This window comes from Diabrotica virgifera, chromosome 9, assembly GCF_917563875.1.
Source record: "Diabrotica virgifera virgifera chromosome 9, PGI_DIABVI_V3a".
NCBI classification, from domain to species: Eukaryota; Metazoa; Arthropoda; class Insecta; order Coleoptera; family Chrysomelidae; genus Diabrotica; species Diabrotica virgifera.
In genome coordinates this window covers 183,242,759-183,267,997 of record NC_065451.1, presented here as the reverse complement: position 1 = coordinate 183,267,997, position 25,239 = coordinate 183,242,759, and the positions used below count along the sequence as shown (strand labels likewise).

General features: G+C 32.2%; 1 protein-coding gene across 1 annotated transcript in view; it reads right to left on the bottom strand.

Moving 5' to 3' along the window:
* Positions 1 to 25,239, bottom strand: part of LOC126891818 (uncharacterized) — a 554,573-nt gene that overhangs the window by 45,907 nt on the left and 483,427 nt on the right. The window contains exon 2 of the mRNA XM_050661088.1: positions 22,824 to 23,126. Coding sequence (XP_050517045.1) covers positions 22,824 to 23,125 — 302 coding nt within the window. The 5' untranslated portion in view covers position 23,126. The remainder of the gene's footprint in view (positions 1 to 22,823; positions 23,127 to 25,239) is intronic.

Here is a 25,239-nt window from a genome sequence, read left to right as displayed (position 1 = left end):
CGCAAATGGCGTCAAATGAGTACAATAATGAATGACTTTAGTGACGGTTGGCGATAAAATACATTATTGCCACCTCTTTATTTTAATGTCTTGTTAAGTGATTTGAAAGAAAAAGAGGATATTATGATATACTTCAGATTCCAGATGTCATATTTCAGATAATAAAGGTGTTATGCTATTGCCAATTATCTTATTACGACTAATAGCACTGACGGTTAATATATGTTATAATCTCATAATTATCTCTCTAAAATTAATTTAATAGATGCCCACTTAGACTAATAATACACATCGTGAATACACATAATATACCATATTGTTTCCATAACTAATAGATTGCTGACTAAACGTTTCAAAAAATTATTATTTTCTCTCTTTAATACACTAAGCGCCAAAATTAACGCACCACCTTAAAAATGGGACATTTTTAATGTCTCATATTTCCTAAACCTGTTGTCCGATTTTAGTGATTTTTTAAATATTTTATAGCTTTATTCTTCAGGAATATCGATGTAATAATACTGTTGCTAAACAGATAAGTGTCATTGTATACCGGGTGTAAGAATGATAGTGTGTTTTTTCCTCAAAGTTTGGCACACCCTGTGGGATATTCTAGCGTATATAAAATATTGAAATTAAAACTCAACTAGAACCTTATGTTATCTTAACATTTTGCTTTTTGATTCATTCGCTTATGTTGGATAACAAAAAAGTTAGGTACTTTAACAACTAGCAACGTTTTTCATCAATACAGGGTGTTTCTAAATAAGTGCGACAAACTTTGAGGGGTAATTCTGCATGCAAAAATAATGACCGTTTACTTTATGTTTCCGCAAATGCTTCGTTTCCTAGATACGGGATGTTAAATTTTTTCTTACAAACTGACGATTTATTTATTGCTCTAAAACCGGTTGTGATATGCAAATGTAATTTAGTGGGTTTCAAGAGGTAGTTATTGCGCATTCTTTGACGTACAACTAAGAATTTTATATTCACCATTGGCGTGCATACGGGTCATATTACCCGGTCATATTACCCGTATGCACGCCAATGGTGAATATAAAATTCTTAATTGTATGCCAAAAAATGCCCAATAACTTCCTCTTAAAATCTGCCAAATTTCATTTGCATATCTCAACCGGTTTTAGAGCAATAAATAAATCGTCAGTTTGTACGAAAAAATTCAACATCCCGTATCTCGGAAACGAAGCATTTGCGGACATATGTTTATAAAGCAAACGGTCATTATTTTTCATGGAGAATTACCCCTTAAAGTTTGTCGCACTTATTTAGAAACACCCTGTATTAATGAAAAACGTTGCTAGTTGTTAAGGTACCTAACTTTTTTATTATCCAACATAAGCGAATGAATCAAAAAGCAAAATGTTAAGATAGCCTAAGGTTCCAGCTGAGTTTTAATTTCAATATTTTATATACGCTAGAATATTCCACAGGGTGTTCCAAACTTTGAGGAAAAAACACACTATCATTGTTACACCCGGTATACAATGATACTTATCTCTTTAGCAACAATATTATTACATATATATGCTTGAAGAATAAAGCTATAACCTATTAAAATAATCACTAAAATCGGACAATAGGTTTAGGAAATATGAGACATTAAAAATGTCCAATTTTTAAGGTGGTGCGTTAATTTTGGCGCTTAGTGTATGATTTAACCAAAATTTCAGTTTAAAAGTGTAGACGCCAGATTTCGGGCCAATGCTTTTTAAATGCATTCCTTTTTTGGAATCCTGGGAAAACTAATAATTTTTTTTGAAAAATTTAAACGCATAATGAAAGATAGCATTATTACCAAGGGTCGAAAGTCCCTGAAAACTTCTATAATCTTTATTTTAATAAGTTACAGGGATGAAAAAGAAGAGAAAATTTTTAGTGTGATTTTAAATTTTAAATATCTTATTTAAAAACAATTTGTTTATAATAAAGGGCTTTCGGCCCTCGGTAATAATCTAATCTTTCATTCTGCGTTTAAATTTTTCAAAAATATTTATTAGTTTTCACAGGATTCGAAAAAAATAGGTCTGGATCTTGCGTATGAAAAAAAAGTTGATTAATAAAAAGCTGAAAATTTTTTAATAGCTTAAGGGTGTCTAGTCGGACAAATTTTAATAAAGTGAAACACTGGAACAGGGGAAGTTTTAATTGTGGAACAGGTTAAAAATTTGGAACGTTAGACTACGAAAACGTAGCATGTATTTTTTCGGATAGAACTTCCAATTAATTTGTTACCCTTTCATTAAACTGTCCTGCAAAAATCAGACTGCTATTTTATCACCAACTGGGCATTTTAATGAGTGGAACACGTAGAACTTGTGAAATGACAGGAATTATGACAGGTGACAAATAGCAGTCTGATTTTTGAATGAGAGTTTATTGAAAGGGTAACAAATCAATTGGAAGTTCTGTCCGACAAAATACATTGGACGTTTTCGTGGTCTGATGTTTAAAATTTTTAAATTGTTCCACAATTAAAATTTATCCTGTTCCACTGTTTCCATACATAATAGTTTGTCCGACTAGACGCCCTTGAGCTAGTAACAAATTTTCAGCTTGCTATTAATCAACTTTTTTCTCATACGCGGGATCCAGACCTAAAATGAATTCATCTAAAAAGCAATGGCCCGAAATTTGGCGCATACGCTTTTAAAATTGATTAGAAAGTTAGATATTTTTCTTCATCTAAAAGACTAGAGCTTTCTCAAGTCAACCTCTACAAATTTTCTCCAGGATTTAAATTTTAAAAATGGTTACCAGGATATTAGCTATATTTCCTAATCCTTAGATTGACGACATATTTTATGACTGTTTTACAATTTCAATTCGTATAAGTAATTCGTATGAATTTCAACTCATAAACAACTCAAGTTCATGTTTTCGATTACTTCAGAAAACCACAAAGTCATGAAAATATCATATTAACAGTATATTACATAGCGTTGCTTTCAGGCAACACGTGAATTAAATTCAGTTAGAAAACTAAACTTTTGCCTTTTAGTGCATATGTGCAAATTCTCTAGTCAAAGGCCCATTATATCAAAGTGATCGCGCAACTCCACATGTCAGTACATCAAACTAAGTTTTCGCGCCAAAAGTTTTCAGATGTCTTCAGTCATTTGTTACACGTGTGTGGCCGAACTTCTTGCAACTTTTAGTCACTTTATATTATTTTTAAACTCATATTCGACGTATATTACACGTATGCACGCCAATGGTGAATATACAATTCTTAATTGTATAAGAATAATATCAAAAAATTCGCAATAACTATCTCTAGCCCACCTAATTTCATTTGCATATCTCAACCGGTTTTAGAGCAATAAATAAATCGTTAGTTTGTAAGAAAAAATTCAACATCCCGTATCTCGGAAACGAAGCATTTGCGGACTTATGTTTACCCAGAATTACCCCTTAAAGTCTGTCGCACTTATTTAGAAGCACCCTGAATTGATGAAGAACATGTCTAGTTGTTAAAGTACCTAATTTTTTTTATTATCCAACATAAGCGAATGAATAAAAAACAGAATGTTAAGAAAACCTAATGTTTAGGTTTTAATTTCAGTATTTTATAAATGCTAGAATATTCCACAGTGTCGAATTTGTGAAAAAAAAAACACACTTAGATTGATACACGCGGTATACAATGATAATTTACCTCTCTAGCAACAGTATTATTACAACGATATTATTAAAGAATAAGGCTTCTTCCCCTTCTTCTTCTTCGTCTAGACATTCACGTCCACATCTGAACATAAGCCTCTTCAAGTCTTCCTTTCCATTGTTTTTTGGTGTACCCTACTTGTAGTCAATTTTTCCCGGCAGTTCGTTTCAGATCATCTGTCCATCTCATAGGAGGTCTGCCTCTGTGTCTTTTGTGTTGGTATGGTCTCCAGGTTAGAATTGTTCGCCATTGTTTAGATCGCTCCTAGCTACATGTCCAGCGTATTCCCATTTCAATTTTAATGATTTTTGTACCACATCGGTGACTTTGGTTTTCTGTCTTATCCATGTGTTTGTTTTCCTGTCCTTAAGTGATATGCCAAGCATTGCTCTTTCTATCGCGTGTTGAGTGACTCTGAGTATGTTCATATTCTTTTTTGTGATTGTCCATGTTTGTGCCCCATATGTTAATATCGGAATAATGCATGGATCAAAAACTTTAGATCTTAGATGTAGTTGAATTTGCTGATTTCTGAGTATATAGTTCAGTTTGCCGAATGCTGCCATGCTAACTTTCTTCTTCTTTTCATTTCTTCCGTTTGAATTTCCCTATTTAGTATAATTTTTTTGTTCTAAGTATATTATATTCTTTAACTTTTCTATAACTTTGTCGTTTATTATTGTCACAGTTTCTTCGGAGTGCATGACTTTTGTTTTGTTTAAATTCATTTTCAGTCCTATTTTAGAAGATTCTGTGTGTAGTTCTGAAAGCATGGTTTGCAGTTATTGTAGGTCAGTAACTATCAGGATGATTATTGGTCAAATAAACGTCAAATTGAAAGGCAGTTTATTTAGAAGTTCTCCTAAAAATTATTAATTTTTAAGGTTTTTTCTTAACTTTTTGAGTATTACGAGTAGTATAAAGAAGTACTAAACCAGTGATCTGTAAGAAAGTGTGAAATTTAGCGCCTAGAAGTTAAATTTCAGAAAACAAATAATATGGAAGGTATACCACCTGAACCTCCAGATAAAGGTAAATTTTATGTAGAAATGGAAGGAGATGGGATGATGGAATATGAGGAATTAAATAAAAATAACAATAGAGTAAATAATAAGGTAACAAACAAACAAAACCAAACAAGTAGTACTATTGAGGTAAGTAACAAATTTAGTTGCAATAACGATGAAAATTTGACAAATTTAAATCAAACAGATAAGTCAGGTAAGCAAAATTTAAATAAAGTAATAAATTTAAGATTAAAACATAGATATCAATTTGGAGATAATGCACCTTATATAGTACACATAGAAAATAAAAACGGTAACATTGGTCGATTACACAGGATCGGCACGGCCCGTTTGATTTTAAGTGCAGTACCTGAAATTGAAAATAATATCACACAAATTACAGTAGTTGGTAGAAATAAAATCAAGGTAGAACTAAATAATTTTGCTAGTGCTAATAAATTAATTGATTCTCAAATTCTTAAAAGCAAAGAGTATGAGGCATATATTCCAACGTTTTTTACTCAAAAGAAAGGTGTTATAAAATTGGTAGATAAAGAGATAGAAGATAATGATTTATTATCATTAATTAAACCTAGATTTGGAATTAAATTCGAAGTATTACATGTAAAAAGAATTATGCGGAAAGTGATTCAAGATAATGGTAATACTAATTATGTAAAAACAGGAACCGTAATTGTCACTTTTAAAGGTCAGTCTATACCAAAAAATGTAATAATAGAAAAAATGATATACGAGGTGGAAAATTATACACCCAGAATAATCCAATGTTTAAAGTGTTTGAGATTTGGGCATATAAGTGCCCAATGTAGAGGAAAAGATAGGTGTGAAAGATGTGGCGAAGAACACAACAAATCTAATTGTTCCAATCCGAATAATTTACTTTGTGTATTGTGCAAAGGAAAACACAGCGCTACTGACAAGGGAGCAGATTGTACAGAAAGACAAAAACAGGAATATATTAAAAAAATTATGAATAATGAAAATATAACATATTATGAAGCTAATAATAAATATAAAAAATGTTATTCAACAGTAAGTAAAGATCAAGAAAATACTTCAAATAAATATACAATATCTAAACGAAAAAGATCAAGTAGTATTGATTCTAGTAGTGTAGATAAAGAAACAATGGAAGCACGCAGAAAAATTTTGCAAACACCAAGAATACAAAGTCAGCCTTGTTATAATTTTAATAATCCCATTTATTCTAACACAACACAAACACAAAACGATAATCAAAATAATATAGGAGAAATAATAGTAAACTTTATTTCAGCAACATTAAATCAAATTAATCACAATTTAGATAAAAAAACGTTGGAATTATTAAAAAACAATATTTCACAATTATTATTACCTCGTGATGGCTAACGTTTCATTTCTTCAATGGAATGCGAGATCAATTAAAACAAATAAGGGTTATTTAGAAAAATTCTTGTATGACAATAAAATAGATATAGGATTAATATCAGAAACTTGGTTAAAAAAAAGTAATTTTATTAACTTTACTGGTTATAATGTCTTTAGGAATGATAGAGATGATGGATATGGTGGAGTAGCCATCCTTTTGAAAAAATTAATAAAATTTTACAACAGTCCTACTTTTCACCAAATTAATGACATAATGTGCAATAGCATATCAATTAAAATTCAATCCGGAAAAAAGTTAAACATTTATTCAATATACGTAAAACCAAATCTTAAAATCACTCTAAATGAATGGAAAAAGTTTTTTAATAGTCTAGAGAAGCCTTTTATAATTGGTGGTGATTTTAATAGCCACAATTATGTTTGGGGTTGTAGTACTGTAGATACTATAGGAAAAAATCTGTTAGAAGCTATTGAGGACTGTAATCTTGTAATTTTAAATAATGGTAAAGAAACTTTGATGCGTAGACCGAATAGCAATAATAAATCTGCAATAGATCTTACAATATGCTCAGCAAATATTAGTCATTTTTTCGATTGGGATGTTGTGGACGAGACATTAGGATCAAATCATTTTGCTATTATTATTAAGTCAAATATTAATGTTAATAAAGCGGAATGTGTAAATACAAAATTCCAATGGAACATAAATAAAGCGGATTGGTCTCTTTTCTCTTCTATCACTGATAAATAATTTCATGGAAATAGATAATAATTTAAATTACCAACAATTTTTAAATAAATTAAACGAATATTGTAAGATATGTATACCGGAGAAGAGAACAGGGACTAATCCACGATTTAGAAAAACTTGGTGGAATGACAATTGTAAAAAGGTAATAGAAGAACAAAAACTAGCTTTACGCAAGTTTAAACTACAGTCTAATATACAAAATTATATAAATTATAATAAATGTGTAGCGAAAACCAAAAAAGTTGTATTAGAGAGTAAGCGTAATGCATGGAGAAATTTTTGTAAAACTTTAAACAAAAATACACCAATTAAAGATATGTGGAATCAAGCCAACCGATTACAAAACATTTTTAAACCACAAGTAAATCCAGTGACTGAAGGAGAATGGGTTGAGGAGTTTTTAAGAAAATTATGTCCAGATAATATATTTTCAAAAATTAATGTAATGGAAAGAAAAAACTCTATGCATCCACTTTCAATTCCATTTAGTTTCTGTGAATTAGAAATAAGCCTTAAGAATAAGAAAAATACTTCTCCAGGTATAGATAATGTACATTATATTATGTTGGCCAATTTACATCAAAAAGGGAAAGAAACACTATTAAATTTTTTTAATCAAATATGGTTATCAGAAGATATTCCAGATAACTGGAGAGAGTACCGGGTGATTCCTATTCTCAAAACAAATCGGAATCCTGATTCAGCAGAATCTTATAGAGGTATTTCATTGAGCTCCTGCATAACAAAAACACTGGAAAGAATGATAAAACTTAGGCTCGAAAGTTGGCTAGAAAAAAACAATAAATTATCACAAACACAATTTGGATTTCGAAAAAATCATTCTACTGTGGAAGCTGTGAGTCATTTGGTAACAGATATAAATTTAGCGTTTACGAAAAATTCTTCAGTAATCGCTCTTTTATTAGATGTTGAAGCAGCATACGACAACGTTAATTTAAATATACTATATAACAAAATGATACAAATAGGTCTGCCAGAATGCTTCTGTCAAAAAATAATAAAATTGTATGACTGTAGAAAAATTTATATATCGGTAAATAATAACACATTTGGTCCAAGAGTAGCGATGGGTGGTTTACCTCAAGGAGGAATATTAAGCCCTTTGTTATATTTAATTTACACTTCTGATATAGAAAAAAATTTAAACTCAACAAAAATTTTACAATTTGCAGATGATATAGTTATTTATCAAGAAAACATTAAAATAGAAAATGCAGTCAAATCCATTGAAGAAGGAGACAAACATATTAAAATATGGAGTGAATTACATGGACTAAATATATCTGATTCCAAAACCAAATTATGTATTTTTACAAGAAAACGAAAAGAAATACCCAATCACATCTTAATAAACAATATATCCTATCCTGTACAAAGTTATGTTAAATATTTGGGTATTACTCTGGATAGACAGCTTCTCTGGAAAGAACATATAGACAATATAGTTAAAAAAACAGAAAAAGGAATAAACCTTCTTCGATTCGTATCACACTTACGTTGGGGAGCAGATCCAAATATTTCTTTGTTGTTATTTAAAAATAATATAAGAGCTATATTCGACTACGGATCAATATTATACAGTGACGCATCACAGTGTCATTTAAATAAAATAGACAAAATCATTAATAAATCCCTTAGATTGTGTATAGGAGCCCTAAGAAGTACACCGATAAATAATCTACAAGTTGAATGCTGTGAAATGCCGATGGATATAAGACGAAAAAAACTTGGCATCAACCTTTTAGTTAGATTGTATGAAAAAAAGGCAAGTTTAATTTCCAAAATACATCAACTGTTTTTAGCAGACTTGACAGAAAAATATTGGATAAAAAAGAAAACTCTAAATATGGTAGATTTATATTCAAAAATGACAATATATGATAAACAACTTTATAAATATGACATAAACCCACATTATAATATTGACTTTAATAGTATGGAACAAGTTCAGGTATACTTTTTAAGGGACTATAGCAAGTTGCCTATATCTTTAAGAAAATTAGTGTTTATCTCCGACAGTTCACAAATGTTCAAAGATTATTGTATGCTATATACAGATGCATCAAAAAATATTGAAGGTGTGGGATGTGCCTATTGGGATAGCAGTAATAAAATTAGTAAAATGTTTAAACTAAATTCTATTATGAGTATATACACAGCTGAATTAATAGCGATAATGGAAGCACTAAAATATTTATCTAATATAAATCATTCAAAGTTTATAATTTTTAGTGACAGTAAAAGTTCTCTTAGTAAAATTAGTGCTATAAATCCTAAATCAAAAGTGAACTACATTGAATTATATATCATAAATAAAATTAAAGAACTTCAGCAACAAGGAAAGTCTGTTAAGTTGGCATGGGTTAAAAGCCACTGTGGAATAACTGGAAATGAAATGGTAGATGAATTGGCTAAAAACGCGGTGACACAAGGAGTATTAACCCATTATCTTTGTACGCCAAAAGATATTGAATCAAATTTATTCAAAGAGATTAAGAAAGAATGGAAAGAAAGGTATATTGATGAAAACGTAAATACAGGAAACCACTACAGATCAATCAGAAACTATATAACGGATAAACCTTGGTTTTCTAAAATGGAGTCGACAAAAGATATGATAAGAACCATATGCAGAATGAGATTTGACCACTGTCTTACTCCATCATATTTATTTAAAATTAATATAGCTGATAGTCCACAATGTATTTGTGGACAGTTGGGCAATCTACAACACAAAATTTTGACCTGTTCTCTTATCTCTAATAAAGTTAATATGTTTTTAAATTCACTGTATTCTTTGACTGATGTCCACCATCCCATTAATTTAAATTATTTATTAACATTAGAAAATAATGAGTTGGTATACCGACTATTGTATAAACATATTTTAGATATTAAGCTTAAATTGTAATTGTAAAATATAGAGTAAGTATTTCTTGTAAATTGTTATATGTTAAAAGAAAAAGAAAAGAAAAGAAAAGAAAAAAAAAGAAAAGAAATATAAAAAAAATAATAAAATAAAAATAAAAATAAAAAAAAATAAAATAAAAAAAATAATAAAAAAAAAAAAGAAAGAAAAAATATAAAAAAGATATATAAAAAAAAATAGAAAAAAAAATATAATAATTAAAAAAAAATATAAAAAAAAATATGTAGATAAAAATGAATGACGAACTTGGACAGTCCATAGTAAAATAGCTTTCGAATGAAGTAGAGGGCTAAAGAAGAATGTTGCAGTTTTTGCTGTGGAACTCTGAGAACATCATTTGGAAAAAAATTAATAAAAATATATATATAAAAAATTATTAAAAAAAAATACAAAAATAATTATTTATTAGTAGAATTGTTTGTTATATTAGTATTAGTTTTAGGATAAGATACGAAAAAATGACTAATAAAATAAAAAATAGTAAAATTGGCGAATGGATTTAGTGTCCGCAGTCATATAAACCCAAACAAACAACAACAACTATCAGGATTATGTCATCCGCAAATCATAGATTACTGAGGTAGCGGCAATTGATGTTGATTCCCTTATACAGTGTGTCAATTTTAAAACTTACAATGGCTATATCTCACGAACAAAAGCTGAAAACGAAAAATGCTTGAAACCGTTTCTAGGATAGTAAGGGGGAACTAAAATGACATGAAAGAGAACTCACCCCCATCAACCCCCTAGGCCCCACCCACCACAACCAAAAAAGTTTAAATTGCAAACCCCTACGTGTGATACATCATTGAAAAGGCTATAAAAAATGCTATCCAATGGTATAAATAATAATTATACAGGGTGAAGCAATAATTGTGAAACTTTGGCTTAAATGAAAAATTTAATGAGGTTTTGTTGAACTACAAATTTGATAAAAATGTCAATTAAGTAAATGTTCAAAGTGGGTTCCGTTGTTTTGTAAACAATAATACAGTCTATTTTCAAATTCTGCACGAAATTTGACAAATGTTTTTCTAGTAATAGGGCGACATGCTTGAGTAATTATTTCTCGCAATTTCCCCAGTGACGCAAGTTAAGTTTTATAAACAACTGATTTAAGGCAAAAATGGCAAATTAAGTTTTAATTAACAAAAAAAAGTACGAGCGGACACTTACCATTTAAAATAATAGTCCGGGAGATATAGTCGGTTCGCTAAACTCAGACGCAACTGGCTAGATATTTTAGTCGATAATTTTTTTGTTTTTTGCCAATTTTGCAAAAATTGGCAAAATTACTAACTACTTAGTGATTGTTAACTATTTAGTAATTATTTTTTGCCAATTTTACTAAAATTGGCAAAATTACCGACTAAAATATCTAGAAAGTTGCGTCTGAGTTTAGCGAACAGACTATAGCATTACAAATACAAAAATCATAGTAAGCCAGCTGATATTAACACCCTGTATATAATTATTATTTATACCATTGGATAGTACTTTTTATAGTAGGATAGTATATTACTTTTTTCTATGGGGTTAGCCTAAATTAGTTGCTTATAAAACTCAACTTGCTTCACTTGGGGAATTGCGAGGAAGAATTACTCAAGCATGTCGCCCTATTACTAGAACATTTGTTAAATTTCGTGCAGAATTTGAAAATAGGCTGTATTATTGTTTACCAAACAACGGAATTCACATTAAATATTTACTTAATTGACATTTTTAATAAATTTGTTATTCAACAAAACCTTATTAAATTTTTCATTTAAGCCAAAGTTTCACAATTATTGCTTCACCCTGTATAATAATTATTTATACCATTGAATAGATTTTTTATATCTCCCGGACTATTATTTTAAATGGTAAGTGTCCGCTCGTACTTTTTTTTGTTAATTAAAACTTAATTTGCCATTTTTGCCTTAAATCAGTTGTTTATAAAACTTAACTTGCGTCACTTGGGAAATTGCGAGAAATAATTACTCATATCAAGCATGTCGCCCTATTACTAGAAAAACATTTGTCAAATTTCGTGCAGAATTTGAAAATATACTGTATTATTGTTTACAAAACAACGGAACCAACTTTGAACATTTACTTAATTGACATTTTTATCAAATTTGTAGTTCAACAAAACCTCATTAAATTTTTCATTTAAGCCAAAGTTTCACAATTATTGCTTCACCCTGTATAATTAATATTTATACCATTGGATAGCATTTTTTATAGCCTTTTCAATGATGTATCACAAGTAGGGGTTTGCAATTTAAACTTTTTGGGTTGTGATGGGTGGGGCCTAGGGGGTTGATGGGGGTGAGTTCTCTTTCATGTCATTCTAGTTCCCCCTTACTATCCTAGAAACGGTTTCAAGCATTTTTCGATATCAGATTTTGTTCGTGAGATATAGCCATTGTAAGTTTTAAAATTGACACACTGTATTTACAATTTAGATTTTTAAACACGTCCTCCAAAACTAAGGTGAACAGTTTGGGTGATAGAGTGTCTCCCTGTTTGATTCCCCTGTTTAATGGTACAGGGTTCGTGCATTCATTTTCGTTTAGGTAGTATGTAGCTATAGCTTGGTTCATAGTTTCTTTTATTAAGTTAATATACATATCTGCTGTCTATTCTACAATTTTGCATTGCGTTTATTACGGCCGTGTGTTCTATAGTGTCGAAAGCTTTTTCGTAGTCTACAAATGCTATAAAAACTGGAAACTTGTATTCGTTACATTTTTCTATTAGTATTTTTGTGGTTAACAGGTGATCGGAAGTTGAATAGCCTTTTCTAAAACCTGCCTGTTCATACGGTTGGTATTCATCTAATTTCCTTGTTAGTCGGGTAGTTATGACTTTGGTGAGTATTTTAAACAGGTGTGACAGTAGACTGATGGACCTGTAGTTTCCCAACTTTCTATTATCACCTTTCTTGTGTAATAAGATTACTTTAGAGTTGTTCCAGCTCTTAGGGACTTTGCTCTGGTGTAAACAACTGTCTATAAGCTTAGTTACAATTGCAATGAGTTCCTTACCTCCTTCTAATATCATATCTGTGGTAATCCTATCTTCTCCTGCAGCTTTATTTCTCTTCATGTTTTCCAATGCTGTAGTTAAAAAATAAGGCTATAACACCAGAAAATCACTTAAATCGAACAACAGGTTTAGGAAATTCAAGATACCAAAAATGACGCATTTTGTGGGTCCCTTTTCTCTGACGCGCACTGTATATTAAATTTTTTAAAGTACAGTGGAACCTCGATTATTCGTCTCTCCATTAACCGTCACCTCTGTTAACCGTCAGGGTACATACAGAAGTTCTATTGACTACATAAGCAAAAACTTTAATGTAAAAAAATAAAAAAAAGTTAATTTGATTTGTGATGAGGACACAAACAGCTATCCATTGCTGACAGATAAAGAAATCGTTGAAATGGCAACAAAGGCGGACCAAACAGATTCAGAAGCTGATAAAGACTTGGAATTTGACTGTAGCTATGTTGATGAACCTATTGTAACTGAAAAAGGTTTGCGTAAATAATCTAGAGAAGCTGCATCACATTTGCAATAATTCATCGAGTGGAATTCTCAACAAGAAGAAGCCAATAAAGTAGATTGCATGATCTTATGCCGATTAAGAAATTGAGCCGTCGCAAAATGTGAAACAACAGTAAAACAAAGATTTCAGAATATTTTAAATTGATTCGATTTTACGAACACAAATCCCTCTTATATTGTCAAACAAACCAGTGGCGGCTCGTACCACTTTAAGAAGGTAGTGCCACAACTCGGGCAGCCGCCAAAATTTTTAGTGACGGATTCACGATATTGTCAAAAAAAGGTATACTGACAACAAAAACTAAAAAAAATATGCGCGGATACTTTTATCTTATGTACATATCTTAAGTTTATTGATCTGAGGTGCCAAGCAATTGTCCAACATTGATCAAAACAGTTCCGTAAATTAATTAATAATTAAAACCTCTTAACCAACCACCAGCATTTACTGCTGATAGTGCTTGAAAATTGTTATTACGATTTAGTCTCTATTTACCAATTTATAAAAATAATACTATTTTATTATTCACACACATGCACAAATTTTTGTAATGTCACTTTTAAAGTTTACGATATATGAAGTTCATTCTTCTATTTTTTGGTTGCAAAGTTTTCAATGACTTTATAATTAAAATTATCAATACAATTTACAAAATGCTTTTCTGCAGATAGCATACCTAAAGCACTAGGTTTCGATGTAAACATCGAAAAACAGCGTTCTGCTTCAGATGTTGATATAGGAATGGTAACTAAAATACTTCAAAGTTTAATAGTTTCTTCAAATGTGCTTTTTGAACCTTCCCTCTACAATAAAACCGATAGCGAAACAGCCCCAGAGGTAGTACTTAATTCGTCTCGCTAATACAGTACCTACTTCTAATTCAGTTTTAAACCGAGTTTTGCTTAAAAATTAAAATTGTCTCCATGGTTCATTAAGAAATGATTCGGAGAACTGATGCTTATAAGCAGAAAACTTCTCCGACATAAATAAATTAGAAGCAACTAAATGTCCGGAGAAGGTAGACCTTTGAAAGATCTGGTACTTTGAATAATATGAACCTTTAAGTCGTTGTCTAATTCGGCGCTAAAATTGACCAGCTCCTTAAATATGCCTCTATTTTCTGAATTTTCTTTTTCGTCGTGACCTCTTAAAGCTAACTCGAAAGCTCCACAACACCTTATAACATTTGTAGTTTTTTTTTCTAGCGAAAAACCACCAAAAAAATTTTTAAAATACTAATTTTTATTGTCAATTAATAAATTAAACTTAAGAAATAATCAAAATATTATCAAAATACCCACGATCATGATGCACCAAAAGTTTAATTATAAATACAAAAACTTTTTAACAGAAAATATACATTATAAAAGCGACAAACCAGCACGTAAAGAAACTCAAAATAAATAGACCTGGCTTCATACCCTCGTGCCTGGCACAGAGATTCTAATGTTAAGGTATACTAATAGTCCAATATAGCTCTTTCTCTGTCACTTACATATAATGCTCGTAAAATCTTTCTCTCTTTACTCGTGCCAGTACTGACTTCGGCGCGAAGGAGATTCTCCTGTCGAATACTCTCCGCTGTCGGCAGGGGTTGTATTGCGCCCATAGTTGCCATATTTTATATAATTTATGAAGATCAAAAGAAATACACACAAAAAAATTAATAGGAATTAAAAAGTTTTGAAGATAAAAAATATGTTTATGGATAGTTAGCAAGGTAGTGCCATGGCTCTATGGCACTACCTCACGGGCCGCCACTGAAACAAACCATACAAATGAAATTTGAGAGTTTTACCATGAATTTTCATTTTTTTTAATGTTCTGTTAACCGTCTTTTCGATTATCCGTCATACTCTTGGTCCAGTGCCCTGACGGATAATCGAGGTTATATATTTGTGTTATAATTTATAGAAGTTCAATACTATTTCTACTTTAGACAACACGCTATATATCATATTTCCCACGAGCTCCCGGAACTCTGAGTTGATTGAACATACATTAGTTAGTAGAAGATACAACATGTATTGCATGATAATTACGTAGTTTATAGCCCTGGGATTTCTGACGCACCTTCTGCAGTTACATTCATTTATAATACAGTGGAAAGTCTTAAATTTGATATTTTTGAATATAAGCTGCAATAATAATTAAACATCTTTCATTTTTACATTTCTTATTAAAAAAAAACTATAATAGACGAAAGACGAAATAGTTTTCAATCCTAATAGTAAATTATTAATATTGAAAATATTAAAAATATTACTAAAAGATTTTTAAATTGAAAACTTATTGGTACACGTTCCTGGTGACACTTCCAAGACTTCTACAATTTGCAAGTCAAATGGATGCTGCAGTGAAGACGAGAGGGAAGGAATTCTAAACTATGCAATTCACATCCCCCGTCTGCAGCTGGTAAAATTCCAACGGACCAGCTGCAGACGGGGGATGTGAATTGCATAGTTTAGAATTCCTTCCCTCTCGTCTTCACTGCAGCATCCATTTGACTTGCAAATTGTAGAAGTCTTGGAAGTGTCACCAGGAACATGTACCAATAAGTTTTCAATTTAAAAATCTTTTAGTAATACTTTAATATTTTCAATGTTAATAATTTACTATTAGGATTGAAAACTATTTCGTCTTTCAATGCCAGATGGCGCTAGCCACCTACTCTCATCAATTCAGTTGCAATGGGTGGGAAAACCTCTCGATACGAATCAGTTAAAATATGGAGAACAGTGCCTACGTTCTTTCCGATGAACCTTACATTTTTATTTTATAGTCGTATTACTCCGTAGAGTAACTAGGTGCATTTTTTGTGAATTGCATAGTTTAGAATTCCTTCCCTCTCGTCTTCACTGCAGCATCCATTTGACTTGCATATTGTAGAAGTCTTGGAAGTGTCACCAGGAAAGTGTACCAATAAGTTTTCAATTTAAAAATCTTTTAGTAATATTTTTAATATTTTCAATATTAATAATTTATTATTAGGATTGAAAACTATTTCGTCTTTCAATGCCAGATGGCGCTAGCCACCTACTATCATCACTTCAGTTGCAATGGGTGGGAAAACCTCTCGATACGAATCAGTTAAAATATGGAGAACAGTGCCTACGTTATTTCCGATGAAGGCTCCAATAAGAGTCGAAAATCGCGATTCAAGGGACTGGACTGCACTCCGTATTCTAATTGAAAAGTAAGATTGTTTTGACTTCGCATTGCAACTGAATAAAAATGGTATACATTTTTAAAACTATAATAGTTCATGGTAACAATAGTCGAAAATCTTTAGGAGTTAAATTAATAATCAGCCAAAATTTGCTCCAGAAATCTCAAATAAAAGAGTTAAAGCAAATAGTAGGACAACGAGAATTAATGAAATACTACAGTATAAAGGAAGATGTCAAAATTATGTTTTATTTATAATAGAATCTTTGGGACAGAAAGAAGCTACCAAAAAATACAAACCTTTGTCGTGGAGAAAAATAATAAAAAATATACTGGCCTGATAAATGACAAGCACCGAAGAAGAATACCGGATAATAGCTGGAGAAGATTTGTAACAAGAGATCATGAAAGAATCGGCCTGATAGGTCTGGATCCCGCGTATGAAAAAAAATTTGATTAATAGCAAGCTGAAAATTTGTTAATAGCTTAAGGGTGTCTAGTCAGACAAACTTTGATGTATGGGAACACTGGAACAGGGAAAGTTTTAATTGTGGAATAGGTTAAAATTTTGCAACGTCAGACCACGAAAGCGTCCCATGTATTTTGTCGGACAGAACTTCCAATTGATTTGTTACCCTTTCATTAAACTCTCATGCAAAAATCAGACTTGTGTTTTCTTCTTCTTCTTAACGTGCCCTATCAAGTCCCCTTGACGTTGGCGATTAACATGGCGAAACTGTCCCTGTCTCGAGCTATTCTAAATAGGTGTTCTGCTTTCTTTATTCCTGCGCACTCCCGGATATTCTTCAACCAAGAGACCTGCTTTCTACCAACTCCTCTGCGTCCTTCGATTTTACCCATCATAATAAGTTGAAGAATATTATACCGGTCTCCCCTTACTACGTGTCCAAAATAGGCCATCTTTCTATATTTGATATTATCAAGCAGCTCGCGGGTAGCATTTGCTCTCTTAAGGACTGCCACATTTGTCAGCATAGCCGTCCATGGTATTTTCAGTATACGTCTGTGCAGCCACATTTCAAAGGCCTCCAAACGGTTAATGGTGGATATTTTTAATGTCCATGCTTCGACACCATACAAGAGGACTGACCAAATGTAGCATTTAATCATGCACTTTCGAAGTTGAAGTTGCAAGGTATCATTACAGAAGAATGACCTCATTTTTAAAAATGTCGTGCGGGCTATCTCGATTCTACATTTTATCTCTTTATCTGGATCTAGTTGTTCAGTAATATGGCAACCAAGATATTTAAAACTGGGTACTCTTTGAATTATATGACCATCAATATATAACCGTGAATCTTGATGGGCCAAACGGCTAAATACCATGTATTTTGTTTTTGAACAGTTTATATTTAGGCCAAAATCTCTTCCCACTGTGTCAATGGCATTTAAAAGGTGTTGTAATCCATTTATATCATCACTTAAAATAACTGTATCGTCTGCATATCTGATTGTATTTATCAGAATTCCATTAACTTTCACACCCCATTCCAAATTATGCAGCGCTTCCTTAAATATTCTATCTGAATATAAATTGAATAACAGTGGGGACAGTATACAACCCTGTCTGACACCTCTTTGTATTTTGCATATATCCTACATACCTTCCTACTATTTAAAATAATAGCCCAATAAATGACCGTTTCGGAGTGTAATTTCCAGGGGCAACTCCGAATTGCATGAAAATTTGGATTTAGGTTCTACTTACCCTCCACTTCAAAGTTGAATTTGTGCCGTTGGTTGCTTTTACTTGGGGGGGGGGGGGGTGACATTTACCCCTTCTCGGGGGGTGAAAAACGCGTGTTTAAAATAAGGCCGGAAATGGATAAATTGACTTATTTTAAGCACCTTTTGTTCTATAAAATTTTTTACGTAAGTCAATACTTTTCGAGTTATTCGCGATGTAAAATGTTGAATTTTCGACAAAAAAACTACGTTTTCAGATCGTTTTTCCCAAATAACTCAAAAAGTATATATTTTATCGAAAAAATATTTCTAGCAAAAGTGTAGCCTATAAAAAAACGAAAAAATGGTGTACCAGTAAAGGCTACAAATTGAGTAGAAGCAAAGTTGTAACTCATAAAAATACGTTCTTATTTTCACTGAAGAAAAAAGCGTTTTTCGGGAAAACCTTATTAACATTTTTAAAGTATCGAAAAAAGCTTATTATTTGTTTTTTACAAAACCTTACAGCATCAAAAATAAACGAGTTACACTGAAAAAAAGTTGGCCCCTTTTTTTTGGTAAAAAAATTGTGAAAAACTCCCTCTATTTAGCACCCTAAATGAAATTAATCGTTTGGCTTTACCATCTATTTTAACTGTATGTGTATTGTTTATATGATCTGTAAGTTTGATTGGTTTGAAGTTCTTATTTTTGAAAACATTTGGTTTTATAGTAAAAAAAAGTTTCTAACAATTTTTGAAAAATTTCATTTTTTCAAAATAACTTAAAAAGTATTGGTGATAAGAAAAATGTTAAGGAGTAAAAAAATGTAGGTTATGCTATTATAAATATGCTAGTTTCATTTTGTTTCTCCGTAAGACAAAAATTGGTTAAAATATGGCTGTTCAAAATTTGCATACACTCGTGATAAGTGACCCATTCAAGCTTTCTCAATTATAACCCTTTCAAAAATAAACACTTAAAACCGGTGAGACTGACAGATCATATAAAAAATAGATAGGTAAGTAAATTGTCTGTAAACGGTAGCGATTAATTTCATTTGGGGAGCTAAACACGGCGAGATTTTCACGATTTTTTACAAAAAAAAAGAGGGCCAACTTTATTTTGAGCGTAACTCGCTTATTTTTAACGCTAAAACTTTTGTTAACAATTAAAACAAAGCTTCTTATAAACACGTTAAAAAAGTTTAAATGGGTTTTTCCCGAAAAGTGCTTAATGTTTCGGTGATTTCACCTTGAAATATTGGATTTGGAATTAGACGAATAAGAACGCATTTTTCATGAGCTACAACTTTGTTTTCATTTGATTGATAGACTTTACTCATACACCATTTTTTTGGGTTTTTTATAAGCTACACTTTTTCTAGGGATATTTTTTTCGATAATATATGTACTTTTTGAGTTATTTGCGACAAACCGTCTGAAAACGTAGTTTTTTTGTCGAAAAATCAACATTTTCAATGGCAAATAACTCGAAAAGTGTTGACTTACGTAAAAAACTCTATAGAAAAAAAGTTGCTTAAAATCAGTCAATTTATCTATTTCCGGTCTTATCCGGGTATGTTATAAAACATACGTTCAAATGTTTTTTCATCCCCGAGAAGGGGCGACGGTCACCCCCCCAAGTAAAAGCAACCAACGGCACAATTTCAACTTTGAAGTGGAGGGTAAGTAGAACCTAAATCCAAATTTTCATGCAATTCGAAGTTGCAACTGAAAATTACACGGTATCGCCGAATTTCCCGTTCATTTACTGGGCTATAAAGTTTACAGCCTAAATTGTGTTAAAAAAGGAATTGGATGTTTTACGTTCTAGCGCTGCTTGCACTCACAATACAAGCTTAACCCGTTCAAATATGTATTTAATTACTTAGCACCGTCCATGCTAGAGAAATTGAATAATTTTACTTTAGAATGTCTATATGAGATGCGAAGGTTATTTTTGAAACAGTTTAAGTATTTCTTTCGATCTTCCCAGTCTCCGTCTTCCAATCCTTTCCTTGACATGGCTTCGTCGACTTCATTTTCTCAAGATCTTTTCGGTCATCCTCTTCCTCTTGTTCCTTTGGGCTTCCATTCTGCAACCTTATTTACCCATGTGTTTCCTGCTCTTCGTACGTGGCCGACCATTTTAGTCTTCTCTCGTCTATATATTGCGGAACATATTTTTCCACTTGCATTTTTCTCGTTATCCCTTCATTTTTTATTCTGTCTGTTCTGGTCAGATACTTCAGGCATACTGTTCTCCAGTATTCTATTTCGTTCGCCAGAATGTTTGTTCCTTTGGTTTTTTTTGTTATGACCCAAATTTCTGCGGCATACATGCGTCATGATACTTCGGACGACTATTGTTTGGTATATCATTTTTTGTTTGTTTTCTCCTTGATTTTTTGTTCCAGATTACACTATAGAATTGTCCGACGCACTTCAGTATCTCTCGTTCTTAACAAGCGATTTGTAGACCCGCGTCCCAAAGTTCTCCATTGTGCTCTTCAAAATACCTGAGTTCCAGTTGGATAGTGAACAAAGTGAGACCTGGAATTCCTAACCCAATGCAAATTCCAATATAAACCTTCCTTTTGTGTTACAGTGGCGGCTCGTGGCCTTAGAGACAGGGTCGGCAAGATTTTTTTCTCCTCATATAGGTATACCATCTAATTAAAAGGCTTAAATCATCATAGGAGATTTTTTTGTTTTTTTTGTTTGGTTTACTTGACATTCTCTCTTGTCTCATAGTGTTTCGACAGTACGTTTTGATTATTTTGAGACAAGAGAAATCCCGTTCATTTGAGGCAGAAGTTAGTGGTAATAAGAGAATTTTTATGAACGGTTTGTTGTAGTGAATTTTATCATTACGAAAATCTCTGAGATTTTGCACCAGCTTTCTTATTTTATTTTTGGAATAAATAATGACAATTAACTGATTTTGAACAACAATGAATATCAAATGGGTTTGGGCAAACACTTTCTTAAAAATATTTAAAAGAATATTAAAAGAGTAATCATTTAATAAAGTTCTCAAACCGATTGCTTCACGGATCGAGATATCACCTCTTTCACAATCGTTGCCTTCGATAATAAAATAAAAAACTTCCCTAAAGCTGTTCACGAAAATATGCTACAGTGAACCCTAACCGAGATTTAAAACTTCATCGCGTCTGACAAACTGTTTGCATTTTTTTTCGAAACAAATTGTTCTAAAACAGTAGTCCGTTTAGGCGAGCTAAAATGGCAAGAAAAGACGACATTTAATTTTTTTACACGTATCCTGCAAAACTACATATATTCATTCTATGCGCATGGCAGTGAGTAAATAAAGCTTGTGGTGCAATAGTTTTAACTTTTGCCTGGAGACCATTCATTTCACCGGACATCACGGCAGCGTCGTCGTAAATTTGCCTTACCAATTTATTTTTGATATCCAAAAATTTTAATCTGATCTCTGATCTCCCCTTTAAAGCACCAAAAATATATTCTGCCTTATTGCTTTTACTGACGTCTGTAAAACCTAAAAACCTCTCATAAATATTACCACGTAACGCCTATCGAACAACAATTGATAGTTGTGAATGACATGATAAGCAGAAGTTTCATCTACTTCTAGCGAAAAGCTAATGGTTTTCAGAATCTCAGATTCAATAACGTTATTCAAAAAGTAACTAATTGATTATATTAGTTCATTCTGTACTGTTTTAAAACGCCGCTAAATATCTTCGACTCAGAAAAAAAAATTGGAAAATTTCCAATCGTATTTCTTAAACAATTTTGTTAGTTCTCTATAATTACTTTGATTTAACGAATGCTCCGATTCATCATGTCCCGTAAATGATAATTCCTGACAACTTAAATAAATTACAATATCAATTAAACGACGTAAAACGGCGTGATTATTTTTTACAATTTCTGCCGATGCTTCCAAATGAAACATCGGCAGATTCAAATGTGCCGTACCTTAATGTTTATGGAGAGAAATATACGTTTGGTTTCTCTTCGACTCGTATTTCGTTGAGTTTTACGACTTGTTTTCATTTCTCTATGGTTTTACGTGTAAATCGTCAAGCTCGAGATGAGCTGGGGTCGGATTGCCGAAAACATTCAGATGAATGGCTTATTCATTCATTTTTGAAAAGTCTCTTATGCGCAGAGATCACTTAACGCTCGGATTGGCCGAATCCTTTTAGAAACCGTGAGTAAAATTTAGTCTGTGTTATCTGACAGATTCTTTTTATTTCACAGATACAAATGACATCAACTCTGATTAAATTAAATATTAAAAAAAAATCTATATCTATAAATGTGTGGGTCGGCACTGCCAACCCTGTCGACCCTGACCGGCCGCCACTGTTGTGTTAATTTTTATGTTACCCACAGTAATACCTGTAATATCCAACTTCCGGGCATCCTTTCCTTCCTTTCTGGTTCAATTATCGTTAGCTAGTGATTGATTTATTTTGTTGTATATTTTGCGTCGCGTGAATTATTCTATCTCACAACAACAAAAAAAAAAAAAACAAAACCAAATCAGTACTACAATATCTTATTGCTTACACATACATACAATATTCTATCTCAGTAGAGGAAAATTGAGTAGACGAGATTTTAACTTACCATTTTAATTGATCCATGTCAGTATTTCTTTTTCCATAAAGTCTAGCTCCGGAAAATTCGGGAATCCTCTTGCCGCACATACCTCCCGAGCAGTCTGAAGCTCTTTTTCCAAAACTACGTGCTACCAGCAAATCCATGTTCTGAAAAGCTCTTTGGGATATTTTTCGCGACCGAAGCAGGTCTCTTGTTCTGTCTGGTAACATATAACTATCCTTTTTCTCTAGAGATTCCTGTGCGTTCGTCAGAAGAATGTGCCAGATTACCATTATTGTACAAAATGACACGACATGGTGAAACGCCATGCTGAAATCATAAAACAGATATTTTACTACATATTTAATAGATCAATTTTAAAGTGAAATGAAATATCCTCATAAGAATAAATATACAGGTCGAACTTAATATAGTAGAAGTATACCCTATTCCACGAACATACGACTGTTGTGGATTATCTCGACAACGAATATTTTACTGTGCAAATTATGAAGAACGAAAGTAAATTGAAAAATATATTGTTGTTTATTGGAATAATTATTAGAGCCATTTAAGGCGCGTTTACATGTAACCAGTAACTGGCGCCAGTCGCACTGGAACGACAGTGCTGGCATCATGTAAACGCTTTTTTGTTCCAGTCCAGCGCTGTCTGCCAGCGCTGTCTCGAATAGAAGGCTGGTCTATTTTTCGTGCCAGTGGCACTCGTCCGCGTCCCCTCTAACCCCGTGCCAGTGGTTGTAGACACGTGTAAACACAGCGTTCCAGTCGCTGGCGCTGTCGTACCTGTGGTTTCAGTGGCTGTATTAAGATTTTTAATAAGAGTGCCAGTGAGATTAGCGCCAGTTACTGGATACGTGTAAACGAACCTATCCAGCGCTGTCTTAGTCAAGCACTCGCATTCCAGTGAGACTGGCGCCAGTTACTGGATACGTGTAAACGTTACTTTACTTCCGCACTTCTTATGTTGCACAATAAAATATTCGTTGTCGCGATAATCCAAGACAGTCGTATATTCGTGGAATAGCCCATAGTCAGCAATATTACCAAATGGATATAATTGATAGCCTAGAATGAAAAAACTATGCATCTGAATTGTTCAGATCACATAGCAAGGTAACGTAAAGTCTCATAAAAAAATATTTTTTTCGATCTAATTTCATTTTCCACTGAGCAGTTGAAGTATGTAGTTGAAGGTAGACTAGATGTTGTGTTTTGAAGACCCATGTAAACGATAAAATCGTTTTTGATACCTTTCGTATTTATTCTATCTTCTCTTATTTTCGCCTAATGCGATGCAAAAAAATCAAAGAGACGTAAAAAGAGGGTATGGCTGCATAATGGACAGAAAAGCAGGGCTATGAAATGCTTCGCAATGCTGCTAAAATATAATTATTTAATCCTGAATATTTATCATCCCACCTGACAAGACAGTGTACGGTGGACGCCTACCAGAAATGCACGACACCTTAAGAAGAAGAGACTTTCGCCTGCTTGACTTTGTCTTTGTATCATTTAATTAGAGTCCAATGTTGGTCCAACGTTTAGTCAGCCGTAATCTTAAGCTTATTCCAATGTGAGTCAGAAGTTGATTCCATGGTTGGCTCAGATATATACCAATGTAAGTCTTAAGCATAGTCTTAAGTATTATTTTAAGTTTGGTTCACGGTCAATCCAAGTTTAGTCTCAGGTTTTGCCCTGATTGGCAATCGAGTTTCCTCCTTGCTGAAGATTCCATGCAGAATGCCTCACAATTTAATAATCCAATGTCAAAAATGCTTAAAAGTTAAAGACAAAAAAGTTATGCGTAAAATAACTGTTGCCCTACCCAAAACAGACGCCTATGACCGGTACTAGAATTCGCAATTGATGGAATTGATTTATCTCTGGAAGATAAATAGACGCACCAGTTTTAGATTTTCTAAATAGAAGCGTTCTTGAGGTATTTTCCAAAAACTAATTACAAGATATCATCTTCAAAGAGCTCTAGCTCCCTTAGGAAGCATTTTCGGACTAATTAACTAGTTTTGATGGGAAATAAGCCACAATTTTACTAAAAAAATGATTTTATTAACGTTTCGACGTCCAAATCGAATGCCGTTGTCAAAATACAAAAAAATTAATGAATTAAACAAAAATGTTGTTGCTTAGTAAAAAATTCTTCTAATAATTTATTTAATCTGACTCATTTATATCGGCCATTCAGACATAAATATATTATCAGCCGCTTCTTTGATTTTTCTCGTTTTACTATCTGTTTCTTTCAGGATTATACTTGCGAATCTCTCCACTGAACTCTATGTTCATTATTCCATGCGTGTTGACATATTTAAGATCTATTAAATTCTCTATTTTTAATATAATACTGATGTTCACTTATTCTAACGTTTAATGGTCTTGATGTTTCACTTAAATAAGATTTATC